Source organism: Bufo gargarizans, chromosome 4, assembly GCF_014858855.1.
Source record: "Bufo gargarizans isolate SCDJY-AF-19 chromosome 4, ASM1485885v1, whole genome shotgun sequence".
NCBI lineage: Eukaryota > Metazoa > Chordata > Amphibia > Anura > Bufonidae > Bufo > Bufo gargarizans.
In genome coordinates, this window is record NC_058083.1 from 213,218,774 (window position 1) to 213,241,573 (window position 22,800).

At 40.5% G+C, this 22,800-nt stretch overlaps 1 protein-coding gene across 1 annotated transcript in view; it reads right to left on the reverse strand.

The window, feature by feature from the left end:
* LOC122934715 (probable cation-transporting ATPase 13A4) overlaps window positions 1–22,800 on the reverse strand; it is a 102,647-nt gene that overhangs the window by 28,790 nt on the left and 51,057 nt on the right. The window contains exons 19-25 of the mRNA XM_044290377.1: window positions 20,826–20,989; window positions 20,580–20,705; window positions 19,763–19,842; window positions 14,352–14,394; window positions 13,578–13,687; window positions 7,336–7,432; window positions 6,090–6,162 (exon numbers count right to left, since the gene is read on the reverse strand). Coding sequence (XP_044146312.1) covers window positions 6,090–6,162; window positions 7,336–7,432; window positions 13,578–13,687; window positions 14,352–14,394; window positions 19,763–19,842; window positions 20,580–20,705; window positions 20,826–20,989 — 693 coding nt within the window. The remainder of the gene's footprint in view (window positions 1–6,089; window positions 6,163–7,335; window positions 7,433–13,577; window positions 13,688–14,351; window positions 14,395–19,762; window positions 19,843–20,579; window positions 20,706–20,825; window positions 20,990–22,800) is intronic.

Sequence of the window (22,800 nt, forward strand, 5' to 3'; positions counted from 1 at the left end):
TCTGTTTGGGAGGTGTACACAAACCAACAACTGTCTACAGCATGCTTACCAGTACACTTGAGAATGGACGCCCATCTCTTCTCCAACCATGCGAAAATCACTTCTTCATCAAGGAACTGCCTCAAAGCACTTCATCACCAGGTACCTTTGCAGGTCCCACCTACGATGACTTCGTCTGGGATGCCAATCAAGACCACCTGGGATCCACAGTCTTCCGCAAGACTAAAGAAGACAATCGTATAGCGATGTCATTCGAAGATAGACTGTTCCTAGATATAATGGAGCAGGGAATGGTGCAGGACGAAACAAGAAGCTGGGTTGCACCTCTACCCTTTAAACCTCAAAGACAACGCTTACCCAACAATAGAGAGCAAGTTTTCAAGCGATTTGTCTCTCTTGGGCACAACCTAAGAAGCAAACCTGAGATGAGAGATCACTTCTTTACCTTCATGGAAAAGATATTGCGGAATGGTCATGCAGAGCTAGCACCTGTACTTCGAGACTCGGAAGAGCGCTGGTACCTGCCCATGTTTGGCGTGTATCACCCGAAGAAGCCAGGTCAAATCAGAGTGGTGTTTGACTCAAGTGCCAAGTGTGAAGGCGTATCATTGAATGACGTTTTGCTGTCAGGCCCGGATCTAAACAACAAGCTCATAGGAGTGCTTCTCCGGTTTCGCAGAGACTTCGTTGCATTCACGGCTGATATCCAACAGATGTTCCATTGCTTCCTAGTTAAGAAGGCACATAGAAATTTCTTGAGATTCCTATGGTTCAAGGACAACGATCCCTCTAAAGATGTTACAGAGTATCATATGAAAGTTCACATCTTCGGCAATAGTCCTTCTCCTGCAGTCGCTATCTATGGATTAAGACGCGCAGTTCAGAAAGTAGAAGAAAAGTACGGAGCGGATGTCAGACTCTTTGTAGAGAAGGACTTCTATGTGGATGACGGTCTGAAATCAATGCCCTCAGATGAGACTGCAATCAGTCTTCTTAAAAGAACCCAGGAGATGCTCTCTCTGTCTAACCTGAGGCTACACAAGATCGCTTCTAACAGCCAGAAATTGATGGAAGCCTTTTCCTTCTCAGGACCATTCAGAAGACTTGAAGGATTTAGACCTAGGCTTTGACTCGCCTCCGATGCAACGGAGCCTTGGCCTACTATGGGACATAAAAGCTGATACTTTCACTTTCCAGGTTAGCAGAGAAGAAAAACCCTTTACTCGCAGAGGAGTACTGTCGGCCATAAGCAGTTTATATGACCCACTGGGATTTGCAGCTCCTATACTCATCGAAGGTAAAGCTATGTTAAGAGACTTCACCAAAGAAGGGTCGAACTGGGACACTCCCCTTCCCATGAAGGAAAGAACCACGTGGGTGGCCTGGAAGAATTCCCTTACAACCTTATCGGATCTTCACATAGCACATCCATATGTTTCTATACCAACTACCAAGGTTGAGACACAAAAACTTTGTGTTTTCTGCGATGCTTCAGTCAAAGCAATTGTGGCGGTAGCTTACTTGAAAACGTTAGATACCAGCGGACAATGCCATGTAGGGTTTGTCATGAGTAAAGCAAAACTAACGCCACTCCAGGATCACACAATACCACGCCTGGAACTATGTGCCGCGGTGTTAGCGGTGGAGTTAGCCGAACTCATCGCTACAGAAATGGACCTAGAGATTAAAGATTCTGAGTTCTATACAGATAGCAAGATAGTACTGGGATATATCTGTAATGAATCTAGACGCTTCTATGTCTACGTCAACAACAGAGTTCTAAGGATCAGAAGATCTACCTCTCCTGAACAATGGAAATATGTACCTACTCATCTCAACCCTGCAGACCAAGCAACCAGATCCGTCGCTGCTGACCGTCTCAAGGATACAATTTGGTTTACAGGCCCCACCTTTTTGTATAAACCAACGCCCAACACAACAGAAACTGCCATGTTTGAACTAGTAGACCCCCATGCTGATGTTGAGATACGTCCTCAGGTATCTGTGTTACATACGGAGACTCTGGACCACCACCTGAAATCCCACAGATTCAGTAGGTTCTCTACTTGGAGATCTCTTGTCCGTGCCATCACTTGCCTGACCCACATTGCTCGGGCGTACAAAGCAACCTCATCGGCAGATAAAGATATCTGTAGAGGTTGGCATCATTGTAAGCATGTCTACACAGCTCTCGATCTAGAGCGGTCAAAAAATGTAATTATCCAGGCTGTACAGCATGAAACCTATGCTACGGAAATCGACTGTGTAGTCAGCCAAAGACCCGTGCCTAAAGGTAGTGTTTTAAGGAAACTAGACCCAGTGATCGATGAAGATGGGCTCTTAAGGGTAGGTGGACGCCTTATGGAAGCCGATGTAGGCCTAGCAGAGAAACATCCTGTGATAGTTCCTGGACAGCATCATATAGCTACTCTGCTCGTGCAACATGACCATGAACAGACAAAGCACCAAGGTCGTCTGTTTACTGAAGGAGCTCTAAGAACAGCTGGAATGTGGATAGTTGGAGCTAAAAGATGTGTATGCAGATTCATATTTAAATGTGTTACCTGTCGGAAACTCCGTGGTATGTCACAGGCACCGAAGATGGCAAACCTCACGTATGACCGACTAAGTATGGATCCACCCTTCACCAATGTTGGCCTAGACGTGTTTGGACCTTGGCCTGTGGTTGTCCGGCAAACCAGGGGAGGCCGTGCGCACGGGAAACGTTGGGCGATTATGTTCACCTGTCTGTCCATCAGAGCTGTCCATATTGAAGTAATTGAATCTATGGATACTTCCTGTTTCATTAATGCTTTCCGACGTTTCATTGCCATTAGAGGACCTGTCAAACACATTCGTTCTGACCGAGGCACAAACTTTGTCGGAGCAGCGAGAGAACTACAACTCTCTTCCAACTTGGATGTTAACAACATAGAAAGATACCTCAGTGAACGAGGATGTACTTGGACCTTCAACCCACCACACTCTTCTCACATGGGAGGTGCTTGGGAGAGGATGATAGGCATAGCACGGAGAATCCTCGATCTTCAAAGCTGACTCATGAAAGCCTGACTACCTTCATGGCAGAAGTATCGGCTATCATAAATGCCAGACCGCTAACCCCGATTTCTAGCGATCCTGATGACCCAACAGTTCTCACACCCGCCACACTGCTTACCCAAAAGACTGAACAAATTTGTGCTCCACCTGGAGAATTCAATTCCAAAGATCTTTACAAAAATCGATGGAGACAAGTACAGAGTCTCTCAAACTCGTTCTGGGACAAGTGGAAAAAGCAATACATTCCCACTCTGCAACCGAGGAGAAAGTGGCAAACCAGCAAGCCTAACCTCCAGACTGGCGATGTAGTCCTAATGAAAGACTGCCAGTCACGGAGAAACGAGTGGCCGTTAGGTCTTGTGACTAAGACATTCCCAAGTAAGGACGGAATTATACGCAAAGTAGAATTGAAAATACGGAGACAGGGAGAGACCAAATTGTTCCTCAGACCAGTAGGAGAACTCGTTCTACTGTTTGCACCAAAAGAATACAATAGTGACGTCGGTTGACGTCAAGCGGGGAGTGTTCTGTCCCCAGATTCAGTTCCAGTTGTTTCTGTCTCTTTATCAGTTGACATGGCATTTAACTGTTGTAATTCATTTGCATTACATTGTGTCGTAACAGCACCATCTATTGATGAGTTTAGGTATTTCACCCAGCCTGTTTTTCTCTATGCATTATGGGAGTCCCAGTGCATTGTGGGTAGTTCCTGGTTCTTGCTAGTCTTGTGCTGGTACAGCAAACAGCCACCATCTTATGTCTCAGCAACCATGCTCTCTCACTGGTTTTCCTGTCACATCATCTGTTATTCAGCCTGTTTTTGAGCATAGTCGGTAAGAGCACTATCTATGTGTCATTTACTGCATTTTATTATGTTTCTTGTATTGATAGCTCATTACTATCATTGTACTATCTCATATACTGAATGTATAGCAGATTATTCTGTGTTTTATGCCATATACCATGGTATTTATGTTCTAAAATACTACTGTTTATTCTGTAGTTTCACCTTTCCTGTCAGTCTACGAGCAATAAAGAGAACCTTAAAGCGGAACAGTCTCTTTTCTCTCAGAGGACAAAAAGGTTTAGCTACATGTCAGATTACACACCGTGCTAACGTGTATGAGGACAGTATAGCCATCATCTCTGGGACTAGAGATACTCTATCCTCAAGCTACAGCAGAATTATCTGGGCCACTTGGGCCCTCTTCATTAGCTCAAGCAGCCAGTTTCATCTGTGGCCACTGGAGGTCACCAGAGAATCACAGATATAATCTCCACTAGATTTACAGCTGCTGCAAAAGAGGCCATGGGTTCCCACCAGGCCTGAAGTTCTTCAGTAAAACTAGAAGACCTAGGAGCCCAATGAGCTTCAGGAGGGTGAGATACATTCGACTGGCTCCTGTTTGTCTGTTTGTTTGGGCCCTACACAACCACCCTCCTGCCTACAAAAGGGTTTCCCTTTATCTATATCTATAGTTATCTAAGTCATGTGCCTCAAGGAAAAGACTCAAATATCACCTGTGCTCCTTGAGATGTTTTGCAACATTTTTAAGGACTGTACCCTCTGCCATGAACTCTAATGAATCTGAGCAGCAGTGTGACCTGGCTTTGTCCTTCTGGGACTCTTGTTTCTTCCATTGTACTAGCCGCAAGTCCAGGATTTACTTTTGTTTGCACTTTAAGTGGACATCTTTATCCATTTTAGTCTAGGATAGCTAGAATGGCATGTTCCCTAGGACTCTGGCCTATTATGTACCCCTGGTAGTTAGAATTGCTATCCTAGACATTGTTTATTGTATAATCTTTATATCCTGAACCTGGTCTCTTCACAGCAATGGAAGAGAGTCAGAGATAATTGCAGCCTTGTGCATCTGATGCAAGACTACCAGGAGGAGACCACAAGCACAGCCCGAAGACGGTTTGACTTTCACCAAATGTGTGTGTAATAAATGAAGGAAAGACTTAAATACAACATTGAGATCCCAGACAGCAGAGTGAACTGCAACATTAAGGGACTAAAGACATCCATCATCAGAATACAACTAGGGCAACATCATCTAAGTACAGAACTGCAGCCATCCAATTAGCCATCATACCTCCTCAGCTGTATACAGAGAAGAATTGCACGAAAGCCTGCTACTACTGTAGGTGTTTTCAATTTTTATATTGCTCTTATTAAAAAAGAAATTGCTATAAATCAACTATGGCCTCATTCTTCAGTGCTCTAACTTTCACTGCAACGGACCCCAGGGAGCAACGGCTGGAGGGAATATACCTTGACACTATAACACTACATCAGGGCTACTACCATTCTCATCCTCTATACTGGCTCCCATGGGGGCTCGTTGCACTAGCACTGTGATTCCTTTATTCTGAGAATTAGTGGAGGTACTAGTTGGTGGACACGCATCATCAGATTTGTCATCACTCCTTATTTTAGGAGTTACCCATAAAGGTTATGTACACCTTTGATGACATTTCTTATGCTTGCATTCATCACATTTTGGGCTTAAAATAATTTTTCAATTGGCCTGTATTAAAAAAAATTCAGCCATTTCTGAAATACACAGGTTAAAAATCAGTCTGTTTGCAAGCTTTCACAGTCTGTTTTCTGTGAATCCCGTCATCTGGTGGCTCATGTGTACCTTTTATTTCTGATCTCCTGATCACATAAGCATTTATTTCTACCATAGTCTTAACAGTTTGATAAGAATTAAGCTATAATAAGTTTTTATTAGGTCAGGAGATCAGAGGTAAGAGCTACATATGAGCTGTCGTGATTCAAAGAAAACTGACTGTGGCAACTTGAAAACTGACTGATTATTTTCCCTTGTATCTCAGAAACAGCTAAACATTTTTAGGAAATTTAAAAAACATTTTTTAAGCCAAAAAAGAGTAAAATGCAATCATAAAAAATGCCCCCAAAGATATATATAGGTTTTAAAACCCCTCTTATAGGAAATGTGTAAAATGAACATAGCAACATAACATATGAAGGGATTACATGAATTACGCATGTTTCTTACTTGTTAAGCAGACAACTATAGTCACAGCCACATCCTGAACAAGGAGCTGATAGTTGGAAAGAATATTAATTTGCTGCAAAAAGGGAAAACATTTAATTTAACATGATAAAAAAAAAACACCTATATTATGTTGAGGTGTATACAGTTATTTAGTAAGATACTTAATCTTAAACATTTACTAGGTAAAAGTTGCTTATATCCTCTAAAGATACGTAAACTGAAGGTGACAATTTCGTGGGGAACAAGTGACCATCAAATGTGTATTTGGGCTTCCCAACTCTCTCCAGTGGCAGGTGTCAGGGGAGTTAAGAATTTGGTAAGTTGGATTTCCACTGCCCAATGTTTTGTTTTTTTCTCTGAGAGATATGCCGGTGATGATTATAGACCAGAGCATGTAAACAACGTTTCAAACTCAATCCAAATATATTTCTTTCATTTTATAGGGTAGCAGGCATAAAATGTATTCAGGCATAAAAAGTATTACTTAAAGGGATTCTCTGGGAATTAAGAAAATTAAAATTCTTAAATATTGCTTCATTATAAATATACTCCCAAATAAATTTCATTAGTTATAATGGCTTGTTTTGTCAGGGGAGCAATCATCAGGGAAATAAAATGGCCACTGTACAGGAGGACAAGTTACTTCATAGCACTGCACTAAAGAGCTCCCTCATCCTTCTCTCTGCTCTACTTGTTAGTGGTTATGATCCTGAATACAGGTGATATGATCTACAGCTGAATCTCTGTGGGAATGGAGAGCATGAGGAGACACGAAGTACAGAGAGGACAGACAGGACAGACTGTGGTAATGTGGCGCTGTGGTAATAGAGACTGCATACAAGTGCTGCTGCTCATCAGCCACATCCCCACCTCCTCACTGTACTTCATGTTTCCTCATGAACTCCATTCCTACAGAGATCCAAGTAGAGCAGAGAGGAGGATGAGGCAGCTCTTTAGCTCAGTGTCGTGAAGTAACTTGCCCTGCTGTGTGATTAGGACAGGTTTTGTGTGTACTAATAGGATGGCAGCCATTTTATTTCCCCTGACACCAGTAAAATAAATAGTATATGATCGTTGGGGCCTCGTTACAGATTTTACATTGACATCAAAAGGTTTTATATTATATCTGTGCTGGATTCTCTGCCATTAAACTATTTTATTTGCTTTTCAGAAACTGAGAAATGTGAAATTTATAATAAATCAACAAAATGCTGAGAAGCCATTGATTATTAATACTTGACTTTACCCAATATAGTAGAAGTAGACAAACAAATTGGATCATCGCATAAAGTGTCATGTACTTGAAAACACAGAAAGAGGTGATCAAGGCCGCTCGTCCTTCCCTAAAAAGAAAAAAAAATGAGTCAGTAAATGATTACACTGAGCAATCAATAATCTAATTCCATATACATACACTAATCTCTAATTCCACATACAAAGAAAGATCCCAGGATAGGATTTATATTCTGACTAGGCGTTGTTTTAGGACAGGTGGTAGATGTTTATCTATGAATACATTTTAGATGTTATTTTTTCGTATTTAGAATAGTTTCGAAATGATATACTAATTAAAGGATTAACCTTCAGCAGAGGCGTGCACAGATTTCATAGGGCCCCATGGCAAAACATAGTATGGCTCCCCTGCTCCACCCAGTTTTCAAGTATGCATGTGTCAAACCCTTCCAGGGCACACAAAATACAGCTCCTCAAATTTCTGACGAATTGTCTTTTTTATTTTTTTATTGAGTAATTGGAAAGAGTAGTGTCAGGAAAAGTAGAACAAGTGCTTCATAAATATGGTGCTCATTCTGAACACCATATCGCTCAATGTATTTACACCAGACAACTGGCATACTTTCATTTCCTTCACACAGTATATAACAAAACTTTCTGCCCTACACCCGGCCACTAGGGTAAGCTTAATACATAGGAATGCATACAGTTACTATTGACTTGAATGAAAGCTGTAATAATCTACTCCTAGTGACGGCTGGAAATGCAGTTAATCTATTTTGGGAATAGGATAATCAGTTCATAACTGAACCCCGCTCTCCACGTGCTCACTGCAGTCGTGTGGTCTGCCTGTATGATAGGCACACCACTAGTCTACAGGTTTTCAGTCTGCAGTGACATATTTTAGCATTGCTGAAATAGAAGGAGCAGAGTTCTTCAGTCAGAACTCCTGATCTAAAAAAACTATCTGTTATCAACGGCTCTGGTTCTTAGAGCAGCCATTTACTCTACAGGCTGTGATTGGAGGAATCTCCGATCCCAGCAGATAATTTGATTGACATGGCCTTTAAGTGTAGTAAAATCAAAAGGTATTCCACCTTTAATCTGGTCAATGGGTTTCCCAGTGACCTGATCAGAGATACCGAGATTAATGAACACACCCCAGCACAGTCTATTCAGTAAGGTTGCTGCTAGGGCAAACAAGTGTTTTTTTTAAGAGCAGCCTGTGCCATAGAAACAAAGAGCATAATATATTTGACTGCAGAAACATGCTATACAAGTAAAAAATAAAGTTGCAATTACTAATGTCTTAATGGAATTAAAATACAAATAAAAAAATCTAAAAAAAATACAAAAACTTTCAGAAAGAAAGAAAATAAGTGATTTTGCATTAAATACAGTACACATCACACATACAGTACATCACATTATGTAAAAACAAAAACACATACTTATTAGGTATCCACAAAACTGCAATAACCCAAAGAACTGATTGAACAGGTTATTCAGACAAGTGTGACCTTTTCGGTGCCTATGGCAGCCAGAGCCTATCACGGTAAAGTTTATTTTGAGCACTGCAAACCATTGCAGTCTATGGTATAATTGATCAAATGTTTGCACGTTCCACCCACCCTGAGGGAGGAAGTTGGCTAAAATAAGTTAGAAAAAAAATGCGAAACAGAAAAATAAAAAGGCTTGTTTTATTTACATATATGTATACAGTAGTTACAATAGTTAAATTGTATTATGTTCCGCATCTTAAACAAAAACCCTCAAACAATTATGTGTGTATACAGTGCTGCCCATAATTATTCATACCCTTGGCAAATTTTGACTTAAAGTTACTTTTATTCAGCCAGCAAGTAATTTTTTGACGGGAAATGACATAGGTGTCTGCCAAAAGATAATAAGACGATGTACAAGAGGCATTATTGTGGCAAAAAAAAAATATTTCTCAGCTTTTATTTACATTTGAGCAAAAAATACAAGATGTTCCACACTATAGAAAATCTCAGAAGACGTGGTTGGAAGCCAAAAGTGACACCTGTGCTGGCCAGGAGGATAGTTAGAGAGGTGAAAAAGAATCCAAGGATCACCATCAAGGCCATCCTGGTGAATCTGGGCTCTGCTGATGGCAATGTCTCAAGGCAGACAATCCAACGGACAGTGTAAAATGCAGACCAAGGAGGACGCCACTTCTCCAGATTAGGCACACAAAAGCTCGCTTGGCTTTGCAAAAGCTTATCTGGACAAAGAAGAAGACTTCTGGTCTTCTGTGTTATGGTCAGATGAAACAAAAATGTAATTGTTTGGTCACAATGATGTTTCCTTCATTTGGTGTAAAAAAGGAGAAGCCTTCAACCCAAAGAACATTATCCCCACTGTCAAACATGGTGGTGCGAACCTAATGCTTTGGGGGAGTTTTTAGCCAATGGTCCAGCAAACCTAATCACAGTAAATGGCACCATGAAAAAAGAGCAATACATGAGGATTCTCAACGACAACATTAGCCCTGGGCACCAGTGGACATTTCAGCATGACAATGACCCAAAACACACAGCAAAAGTGGTGAAGAAATGGTTAGTAGACAACAATATTAACGTTTTGGAGTGGCCCAGCCAGAATCGAGACTTGAATCCAATTGAGAATCTGTGGAGGGAGCTAAAGATCAGGGTGATAGCAAGAAGACCCTCCAACCTGAAAGATTTGGAGCTCATTGCTAAAGATGAATAGGCAAAAATACCTGTGGAGACATGCAAAAAGCTGGTCTGCAATTATAGGAAGTGTTTGATTGCTGCAATAGCCAATAAAGGCTTTTCTATTGATTATTGAGAAGGGTATGAATAATTTTGGACTGGACACTTTTTGATCAAATGTAAATAAAAGCTGCGATTTCTTTTTTCCACAATAATGCCTTTTGTACATTGTCTTATTATCTTTTGGGATACACCTATGTCATTTCCCGTCAAAAAATTACTTGTTGGTTGAATTAAAGTAACTTTAAGTTACAAATTGCCAGGGGTATGAATAATTATGGGCAGCGCTGTATGTATCCGATTCATACATTTTTATTTTATTTTTTTTCAAAAATTTTGATTTGTGTCCGAATTGATTGTACGCGAATCATATATTCTCTAATTGGTCTGAAAATTGGTGTATGACAATCAGGTCTCCTAGGACTCTTTTTTTATCTTTTCATTATTTTCTTTCTTTGCTCCTTTTTATCATCTTTCATCTCTGAATGCAGTGACAGCAATAACAAATAATGTCAGAGTGACACTGATATACACTCAGCTAAAGAATTATTAGGAACACCATACTAATACGGTGTTGGACCCCCTTTTGCCTTCAGAACTGCCTTAAATATATGTGGCATTGATTCAACAAGGTGCTGATAGCATTCTTTAGAAATGTTAGCCCATATTGATAGGATAGCTTATTGCAGTTGATGGAGATTTGAGGGATGCACATCCAGGGCACGAAGCTCCCGTTCCACCACATACCCAAAGATGCTCTATTGGGTTGAGATCTGGTGATTGTGGGGGCCATTTTAGTACAGTGAACTCGATGTCATGTTCAAGAAACCAATTTGAAATGATTCGAGCTTTGTGACATGGTGCATTACCCTGCTGGAAGTAGCCATCAGAGGATGGGGACATGGTGGTCATGAAGGGATGGACATGGTCAGAAACAATGCTCAGGTAGCCTGTGGCATTTAAACGATGGCCAATTGGCACTAAGGGGCCTAAAGTGTGCCCAGAAAACATCCCCCGCACCATTACACCACCACCACCAGCCTGTTCTCATTCTGTTTACGCCAAATTCAGACTCTACCGTTTGAATGTCTCAACAGAAATCGAGACTTATCAGACCAGGCAACATTTTTCCTGTCTTCAACAGTCCAATTTTGGTGAGCTCGTGCACATTGTACCTCTTTTTCCTATTTGTAGTGGAGATGAGTGGTACCCGGTGGAGTCTCCTGCTGTTGTAAACCATCCACCTCAAGGTTGTGCGTGTTGTGGCTTCACAAATGCTTTGCTGCATACCTCGGTTGTAATGAGTGGTTATTTCAGTCAATGTTTCTCTTCTATCAGCTTGAATCAGTCGGCCCATTCTCCTCTGACCTCTAGCATCAACAAGGCATTTTCGCCCACAGGACTGCCACATACTGGATGTTTTTCCCTTTTCACACCATTCTTTGTAAACCATAGAAATGGTTGTGCGTGAAAATCCCAGTAACTGAGCAGATTGTGAAATACTAAGACCGGCCCGTCTGGCACCAACAACCATGCCATGCTCAAAATTGCTTAAAACAACTTTCTTTCCCATTCTGACATTCAGTTTGGAGTTCAGGAGATTTTCTTGACCAGGACCACAACCCTACATGCATTGAAGCAACTGCCATGGGATTGGTTGACTAGATAATCGCATTAATGAGAAATTGAACAGGTGTTCCTAATAATTCTTTAGGTGAGTGTATATACAGGTAGTTAAACACATGGTTGATGATGTTAACAAAGAGTTTTGTTAAAAATACACTTCACGGCTGCATATTTTATACTTTTTCATATTAAAAATGTTCCGAAAATTGTCCCTTATCTGTGGCAGATGGTGTTTAAACACACATGGTGTTATCGTAAAATAAAGTGGCTTGTTGGGACTAAACATCCAAAAATTATGCCTTAACATAGGCAGGATGCCTGCTCGTATTTATACACACACAAGTGTTAATTGTCAGAAGAAACAGTGGCTTGTTCTGAACTAGCCACAAAAAATTATCTCTTTTAGCGGTTGCAATGGCAGCAGCCATATGGTATGAAATATGATGGTATGCAGGCAGACAGCAACAGCCATACATTGCAGAACATTATGGTAGGGCAACACTAGCAGTGGCATGATAGGGTAGTGTTAGCAAGGATGGATCCATTTATCAGCCTCAGCTGGAGGTGTGTAAAAGAATCTTCACAAATCTATGCCTCGTTCATTTTGACAAAAGTGGTGTTTTCTACACTGTTGGAGAACAACTTTGTCCGTCTTGGTGTCAGGATGCCTCACTGAAAACCCTCTCTGAAATTACACTGGAGGCTGAACAAGACAGTGCAGAGAGAGCATAGCATACTGGGCCAGTTCCAGACACTGTTCTAAGCTAGCTGCCCAGAAGTCAATGGGGTCAGAGGTCTGGGAACATGGTATGTGCTGAACAAAGGCCAGAATCAAGGTAGAAATGAACCTGAGTGCTCAGATAGTACATCTCCATTTGCTGATTTGAATCAGCCTGGTGCAGCACATGAAAAACATTTCTCCACCCTAGTGTTAGTGAACTGGTTCCTGCGGATTCAGTTGCTTGTTGTAATGGAGAAGGAGGGAGGTTGGTTATTTTGCGGGGGATGGAGAGGGGGCTCAGACGTGTGGATGGCAGGTGTCTGCTCGCCAAAACTTGCAACAAACTGTGTATACAATGTATCCTGGTAAAAAATGAATTTTGCCGCCCTTTCGACAACAGAAAAACATTCCCTCATTTTGCTCTGATAGCAAAATTCTGAAAGCATGGCTATCCAGTAATCATCATATTGATTGAGAGCAAGACTACAGCTGTCATTATTAGGGATGAGCAAAGCAAGCTTCAGATCCTAGATCCAAAGTCGCTTCGCTCAAAACTTCGGTTTAATGCTGTATGGAGATTCGTCTCGATACAGCATTATAATGTGTAGACTCTGATCAGGCGAAGTGAGTTTTTCCTGAAGTCTCACAAGACTTTGGTGAATAACTTCGGTATTTGATTTTTAAGCTGAAAAACCATTTTAAAACTTGGATCCGAACTTTATAGAGAAGACCTGGAGAAGGAGGACAGATTTGTTTTGACTGAGAATACTGGCCTGTTCTATTTTTCCACAGGATCCGGTGACGCTGCCTCATGTGCTGGAATAGAGCCCTGGTACCTATGTTTGTTTTGAATGCCCATGGCTTATTTTAACCCTGCAGATATTGCACACGGCTGTGGTTTTGTGTGTTGGCCATGTAAGGGAAAAACTGCCATAAAGGCATTGTTTGCACAGATCTAGAAGCAACCAAGCCTATCTGCTCTGGTACATTTTGAGCCTGAGCACAAAGCAATTTTGTGAAATTAGTAAATAATCTGATATAGATAGATAGATAGATAGATAGATAGAGTGAAGGTAATAAAGGAACAGTACAGTTTTGTTAGCTTATTACTCTGCCATATTATTTAAAACATAAAATGAAGCTTTGACCTACTTGATCAATTGTGGAATACATCCTATGTTAGGAGTATGTGATGTGAATGGAGAGGCAACAGATGCTTCTTGCTCAGAAAGAGATATACCAGCATGGGCCACTTTTAGCGCCTAGGAAGAAATAATTATATGCTGTTTAAAAGCTTTATTATTTTGCGGTTTTAATGCGGTAGACAGGATGTTAAAAAAAAATCATACAATATGTTACAGTGAGTTTCAGGACATTATGGGGGATTGTATCATTCTTGAATGCCAGTTTTCTGGCAAACAAAAGTTTAAAATTTAAGTGCAAGTGCCATTTTGTGCCAAAATTTGCGCCTTTTACATATTACAGCTGAATTCTACACCAGATCATTTTCTGGCGCATAGAAGTCCCCAAAAAGGTGCACTAGAATTTTTAACTCTTTAATATTTATCGTGCATTGTATGCCAGGGAAATTTGTTATTAACATTGGTTTTAGAAAATCCCTATATTGTTCACCCAGTGACATCAGTTTCAAACAGTGCATGCTAGGAAAAGTGCTGTGTTCTCATTAGATCATAACAGCAAAACTGCAGCAACAACCATGTACGTAAGCTCAGATGAGATGCTTGTAATAAATGTATGAGCACTGGGAATCCGAACACTGGAACCCATCATGAGAATGGAGATACCCCTATGTAAATGGAGGGGTAGTGTACATGTATGACTAAGGCCCCGTTAACTCTCCATCGGCCTGCTGAGTATAGCACTCCTTTTACACTAATAATCAGGAAAAATATTAATTTTACTTACGCCACAATCGTTGGCTCCATCACCACACATGCACACATAGTAACTATTGAAGGAAAAACAAAATTAGTGTATACCATGCTGCACATCACTTATTTTGAGCCGTCTTCTGTGTCTTTATTACTAGGGACAGATTTATTGACAACAGGCAGTGGACTGCAAATCAGTGTAGGTGCAAGTGAGACCCCTAGTGGCCATGCCTTTACAGCTTTTTATTTCTGGTGGATGCAGGCAGATTTTTTTAAATGAAATGATTTCAAAATTTGCTATTTACACCATTATCTATTAAATTAAATGTAATTGTGTGAAAGTACAATAACTCTTTAAAAGCTTAAAGTTTAGATGCGTAGGCCGCCATGCTCTGCATCTCTCCTATATCAAGGAACTGTGATCAGTGCGTTCAGCTGGGCTAGATTTTCACTGGGAGTCTGCGCTAGCCTGAAATCCATCTGCTGACTCATTAAGGGCTCAGACTGCTGTTCTGTCCTCATGTGCTATACACCAGGGGTCAGCATCCTTCGGCACTCCAGCTGCTGTGAAACTACAACTCCCAGCATGCACACTTGCTTGGCTGTTCCTATACCTATTGAAGTGAACGGAGGATTCTGGGAGTTGTAGTTTTAGAACACCTGGAGTGCTGGAGTTTTCTGATCCTTGCTTTACACTGAATCTGTACCTCATGCATAAGCAGGGCAGAGTGAACACCCCCCCTATAGTAAAGTTCTTTCCATATAGTCACATATAGTCATAAGAAATGTAATTTACATTTAGGTTAGAATGAGTTAGAGTTTGCTGAATTCAACACAAAAATTGCATTTACAAAGTGTTTTTTTTAATTGTTCGCATTTATAAATATACATTAATGGAATTCCTGTATGTATACTATATACATGAGCTTAAAGAGGACCTTCCACCAGTCCTGACATTACCATATAAGTACTTGGCAGTGTAGGGTGACATGTGATATCACTTTTTTTTTTCTGATGGGCTTCTACGTTCCCCTGTTGGACCCCCCGTTCTGATTTCCCGCCCTGTATGTAAATCCATCGGTACAGGGAGGAGGAAACGGTAACATCAGGATTTTCTGTATTATACAGCCGCCCCCCCCCCCCCCCCCCACAGTGTATGGAGTGGGCTCAGCATACCATTCCGCTCCATACATTCCTTCAGCCACTGTGAGACACAAGTACGTAACGGTGGTGAAGAGGTTAAAGGGAATCTGACACCAATTTTCTGCTGCCCTCAATTTTTTATCCTAACATCTCCAGCACATGCCAATGACTACCCATATTCATGAGCTCACGGCTTTTTAACTGAATCAGCAGCAGGTGTCTGGGGAAAGCCAAGAGATCATCCATCTTCAGGACTCATCGGCATGTGCTGGAGCTATTCAATAAAAGATTTTGGCAAAATCACTTCATCAATTAACGAAAGTGACCCAGCATTTTGCTACTTGTCACTTGTTTATATTGCCCTTAGTTAGGACACCATAAATCTGGTGACAGCACAGATTCCCTTTAAAGTGACCATCTGGATAAAAAAAAAAATATATCAAATCAACTGGGAAACAAACAGAGCTCTTATTTGGTTCTCTTCTTTCCATCTTTTCAGCTATATATCCACCATTTCCTGGATTTCTCTTCTGCCATCCAACGTGGCCACACTGCTTCATAGACTACACTGTGTATGTGGTAGACCAGGATACTTCCTGCTGATCTCCAATTGGCCATAACTGTTCATATGAAAAGTGTCGGCCAATCGAAGAGCAGGGCTGGAAAAGCAGGAAGGATCTTGGACTATAAAATGCACAATGTCCATCAGGTAGTCTAAGAAGCAGTGTGGTCATATTGAATGGCAGAAGAGAAATCTAGAAATTGGTGGATATGCTGAAAAGATAGATAGGAGGGCACCAAATTAGAGCTCTCTCTGTTCCCCAGTTGATGTGAATTTTTTTTTTAATGTCATTCAGATGGTCACTTTGAAGGGAATCTGTCACCATTTTTATGGTGTCCTAACTAACCCTGGGTTCACACCTGAGCAGTTTTACAGCGCGTTCCTACGCGCTGTAAAACGCTCAACAAGGAGAAACCAATGCTTCCCTATGGGAATGGTTCTCACCTGGATGTTTTACAGCACGTACGACCGCGCTGTAACACGCCCGACGCTCAAACAAGTTCTTGAGCTTTTTTGGGGTGTTTTGTCGCGCGTTCCCGTACATAGATATTCGGGAACGCGCGACAATGTGTGCACGCCTGTCTCTGTATGCGCGATTGTAAACGCCAGTACAATCGCGCATACAGAGCACTCCTTTCAGAACGCTCAGGTGTGAACCCAGGGTAAGGGCAACATGAACAAGTGACAGGTCTCCTTAGCAAATTGCTGGGTCAGTTTTGTTAATTGATAAAGCAGTTTGCCAAAAAGGATGCAGTAAATCTTTGAATCTGCAGCTGAAAAATGAAAGAGGTCACATATAACTATTCTGTTTATTCCACAGATAATGTGATTTTTTTTCTGGAACTGGAGGGTCGCTTTAAGTGCATTAGCTCAGACTAATCACATACTGTAGCTTATTGATACTTATACTGTAAATACCAGCACAATATATACACCTAGCAAACTAACACTGTGGAACCCTTATTTATATAAGTAAGTTCACTAAACAGAAGTCTTATATTAACCCCTTAAAGACTGAGAAATGTTCAGTTTTAGTTTTTTACTCCCTGCCTTCCAGAAGCCATAACTTTTCCTTTTTAGTTTTCCATTCACATAGTTGTATAATTGTTTTTTGCAGGACAAGTTGTACTTTCTAATTGCACCATGCTATACTGATTTACTAGGAAGATGGGGTGGAATTCGAAAAAAAAAAAAAACTGCAATTCCATTCAAAATGGGTTTCCTTTTTATGCCCTTCCCTATGCAGTAAAACTCTTACCTTCATTATTCTGGTCAGTATGATTACAGTGATACCACACTTATCATGTTTCTTCTATTTTAATAATTAACAAAGATAAAAACTAATTTTTTTTCTTTCCATCACTATATTCTAAAACCCACAGTGTTTAATTTAAGCCTGCAGAGCTGTTTGAGAGCTCATTCTATATCTTGGGAGATCAAGTTACAAAAAAATGGTGAATTGGGCAATTTTTTTCCCATTATAGCGTTCACCATGCTATAAATGTGTGATGAGCAAAGTTATTAAAAATTCAATTTGTCTGCCAAAGTTTACAAAGAAATTTGATTTGTTACAAATTACTTCATCACAAATCCCATTCCATTGTATGTAGCAGGTGCAATGATGGGGAATGGCAATTGTCCCCCACCACCCGTCATTGAACCCCTCAGATGCCACGTTCAACGCTGATCGCAGCATCTCACAGAAACATTAATAAATTGAATATTTCCTGAAATTCAGATCGAAGTGCACTATTTTGAACTTTCATTCGCTCAACACTACCTATGATCTTTATTCTTTTATTTTCATTTTTAATATTTTAATATTTTTTAATATGGAGGTTCCATAGGAACATTGCTGTGACAGGCTTTGGAACCCTCAAAGGGCGCAAGGCTGCCATAGGAACCGAATGTCTCTCTCAATCATTGTGCAGGGGAGCCGTTCGGGGCCCTGGGAGCATAGCTCTCCCAGACAGAGCCCTCTCAAATTTGTTTTACACAGCAGGTACTGGTGGCTATGGCTCCCACTCCACTTTAAAGAGACAACTTGCATTGTACATATATAATGCATATCGATAAGGGGTTAATTTTCAAAAATGTACAGGTCCTTCTCAAAAAATTAGCATATTGTGATAAAGTTCATTATTTTCTGTAATGTACTGATAAACATTAGACTTTCATATATTTTAGATTCATTACACACCAACTGAAGTAGTTCAAGCCTTTTATTGTTTTAATATTGATGATTTTGGCATACAGATCATGAAAACCCAAAATTCCTATCTAAAAAAATTAGCATATCATGAAAAGGTTCTCTAAACAAGCTATTAACCTAATCATCTGAATCAAGTAATTAACTCTAAACACCTGCAAAAGATTCCTGAGGCTTTTAAAAACTCCCAGCCTGGTTCATTACTCAAAACCGCAATCATGGGTAAGACTGCCGACCTGACTGCTGTCCAGAAGGCCATCATTGACACCCTCAAGCAAGAGGGTAAGACACAGAAAGAAATTTCTGAACGAATAGGCTGTTCCCAGAGTGCTTTATCAAGGCACCTCAGTGGGAAGTCTGTGGGAAGGAAAAAGTGTGGCAGAAAACGCTGCACAACGAGAAGAGGTGACCGGACCCTGTGGAAGATTGTGGAGAAGGACCGATTCCAGACCTTGGGGGACCTGCGGAAGCAGTGGACTGAGTCTGGAGTAGAAACATCCAGAGCCACCGTGTACAGGCGTGTGCAGGAAATGGGCTACAGGTGCCGCATTCCCCAGGTCAAGCCACTTTTGAACCAGAAACAGCGGCAGAAGCGCCTGACCTGGGCTACAGAGAAGCAGCACTGGACTGTTGCATGTCATTCGGAAATCAAGGTGCCAGAGTCTGGAGGAAGACTGGGGAGAGGGAAATGCCAAAATGCCTGAAGTCCAGTGTCAAGTACCCACAGTCAGTGATGGTCTGGGGTGCCATGTCAGCTGCTGGTGTTGGTCCACTGTGTTTTATCAAGGGCAGGGTCAATGCAGCTAGCTATCAGGAGATTTTGGAGCACTTCATGCTTCCATCTGCTGAAAAGCTTTATGGAGATGAAGATTTAATTTTTCAGCACGACCTGGCACCTGCTCACAGTGCCAAAACCACTGGTAAATGGTTCACTGACCATGGTATTACTGTGCTCAATTGGCCTGCCAACTCTCCTTACCTGAACCCCATAGAGAATCTGTGGGATATTGGGAAGAGAAAGTTGAGAGACGCAAGACCCAACACTCTGGATGAGCTTAAGGCCGCTATCGAAGCATCCTGGGCCTCCCTAACACCTCAGCAGTGTCACAGGCTGATTGCCTCCATGCCACGCAGCATTGAAGCAGTGATTTCTGCAAAAGGATTCCCGACCAAGTATTGAGTGCATAACTGAACATCATTATTTGAAGGTTGACTTTTTTTGTATTAAAAACACTTTTCTTTTATTGGTCGGATGAAATATGCTAATTTTTTTAGATATGAACTTTGGGTTTTCATGAGCTGTATGCCAAAATCATCAATATTAAAACAATAAAAGGCTTGAACTACTTCAGTTGGTGTGTAATGAATCTAAAATATATGAAAGTCTAATGTTTATCAGTACATTACAGAAAATAATGAACTTTATCACAATATGCTAATTTTTTTAGAAGGACCTGTATGTTTAAAATGTTATTTAGTACTATGGTTTATATGGATAAGGCAGTTGTATTTAAGACTGTAGGAAACATACTCTAGTTTTTGGAATTCCTCGATCAGACTGGATTTTTGTCCTGGCGACATTCTTGCAAAGATGGCTCCATTCACCAGAAGCTGCAATAAAACACGTGCACATTGTATTAAAATCTATAAGGAAATATATCATCAGAAAATGACCTATTGTTTAAATCACTTTGCTTCACATATTCATTGCTATGGGTTCCATATAGGTCAGTGGAGCATATGGAAGCCTTGGATATGGACAACCATGTGCAATAAAAAGCAGAGCAAACCTCTGTTGGTGCTAGGCAAATTTGTTTCTGAGCATGCACAGAGCACAGGATCACACCTCTTGGGGATAGAGATAGATAGTAGACATCAACCATGGCCAGCTTATCCTGGGACCAAAGGCAGAACAAATAAGATAACTCACAACTACATCCACCGGTAAAAAGATTCCCTTTAATACAATTTACATTATGTATCTTTATAACCCACACAATAAAAATTTATGTGGGAGTGGTTCTTTAACATGGAGTCACAGCACCAAACATTAAAATTTTATTTGCCTTTAGATTGACTAGTTCCCCACCCTGCATTTATTAACTTGTTAAAGGATAATTGCCGGATTTTTTATATAGTGTTTAGAGACATACTGTGCAAATGAAAAAAATATCATCTTATGCTATGTCAAGTTATCAGAGGTTGAAGTCACAATTAGTAAAATGAAAATTATTTCACTGATTTCATTAATAAGATATTTGGTAAAAAAAATTAAATTTTATTTTAACAAAACAAGTGTTTGATCAAAATCTACTATACTTCAAATATTATATCCGAAACCTTCTTACTTTTGGCATTAAACTCTGGAAGTGATGTAAAACAACTTGATAAGTCTTTCCACTCATAGCAAAGTGATAGTTCCCCTGGGCCTCCTCTAAAATTGTTCTACCTTCAATGTCAATGTTAACAGACACCTGTAACGTGAATATATAATAATATAAAGTTGTAAAATATTTCATTCAATATATAAAAAATATTTACAGTGAAGCTACAGAAACAAACAAATCGTAAAGTGCAAAGTAAAAACAACTTACTGTCATATCCTCTGAACTTTCATCAAGTCCTTCTACTGGATGCCAGGAAATCTTTGCTGAACTCACTCCACTTGGTTCTTCAGCTTCTACAAGAATTACATTGCTGTTTGCTGGAATTAAGCCGGATGTTCTTGCTACTGTTATGGCTGTTTGTAAGTTGTCCCCTGTAAAAGTAAAACTGGATTGTGAACTCAAGAAAATCTCAATAATAACTTTTATTTTATATATTTTTATGCCAAATATGAACTGATCTGTAGTAGGTCATCAATCTCAGATCGGCAGGGATCAGACACCTATCACCCTCGTCGATCAGCTGTATGATGTGACGGTGCATACGTGCCATCTCCTTTCTCTCTTCCTGTTCACTGTTGCTTTGCCATAGACAGCAGCGGTGAGCAGGAAGAGAGAATGGAGATGGCACATGCACACTGCGTGCGCTGTCCCCTCGTACAGCTGATGGGCAGGGGTGCTGGGTGTCAGACCCCCTCCAATCTGATATTGATGATCTATCCTGAGGATAAGTCAGCAATATTAAAAGCCCGAACAACCTCTTTAAGCATCTTATAAAGAATATGGAAGTCACCCTACCTCTATAAGCCAGGGCAGAGATCAACTGCTGTGGACCCAGGCCATGCATGCATTACATTAATTTGCATGGCCAGCATGCAATAATATAGCAACTTAAAAATTAAAATAACATTTAAATAATGATTAAAAGAATATATAGCGGCTCACTTTCCTGATATCAAAGGATGGGTGCTCTTGCTTGAATAGTGATTTCACCCAATCACAGATTAGTGTAATATGTTTTTCAAATGTAGCAGGCACTCCTCATCTGGATATATAGGTAATCAATAATATTATTATTTATTATCACAACAACAATGGCTTAAAATAACTGTTTAAACAATAAAATAATTAAAATATAAAAACAATGTGTACAATTGGTGGTTATTAATAGCAGCAAAATTGATAACAGCAAAATTGATGACAGCGGTTATTTATAGCAGCAATATTGTAAAAGGATTAGTTGTTAGTGGCAGCAAATGTCATTAATACTTGTAGTTATTGATGAAAATGGTAGGAGCAATATTGAGGTAGTAGTTTTTAGTTGAGGCAGTTTAATAATTGTTAGTGACAATAATTGTCAATGGCAACGGTCATCCATAACAGTCCATTAATGGTTAATAGTATTCCACCGGTTTTAAGATACTCTGTCCCCCTCACTTTAAGGGCATGGATGCTGGTGATCACAGTGATTTTATTACAATGTCTGTTTTAGCATATATCAATAATATAAAGTTCAGTCTGTTATTGGTTGAACTTCTGATGTTGGTCAAGAGTTTAATTTACAGAGGCATCCGTGTCTGGTATATTGGTGAGAAATATTTATTTCTCACTGTTTTTCCCACTCAATATACAGTGCACTCACCCTCCTTGACCACGGTGCCCCAGCTGCCGCCTTCCGTTTGATGTTCACCTGTGTCCTTGAGCTTGTTTCTGTCGTAACTCGGCGTCTCGCGTGATGGCTGTGAGTGATGGCTTATTCACGATATATTAGGTGGGTATTTTCAGAATTCTGAAAATACCCACCTAATATATCGCGAATAAGCGATTATAAATCTTCCAGACACTACTGGCAAGTGATTACAAGTTTTTGAATACCTTTGGCAAAATCGAATACAAATCGAATTTTCGCCATTTCAAGCAGCCCTTCCAAATCTCGCAAGATTACAAAACTGGACTCACAGCCATCACGTGAGACGCCTAGTTTCGACAGAAACGATCTCGAGCACACAGGTGAACCTCAACGGTGGCATGGTCAAGGAGGGTGAGTGCACTGTATATTGAGTGGGACGCCGCTCTAATCAGTACAATACTACAGATTTGCAGAACAAGAAAAACTGTGAGAAGTAAATATTTCTCACCAATATACCAGACACGGATGCCTCTGTAAATTAAACTCCTGACCAAC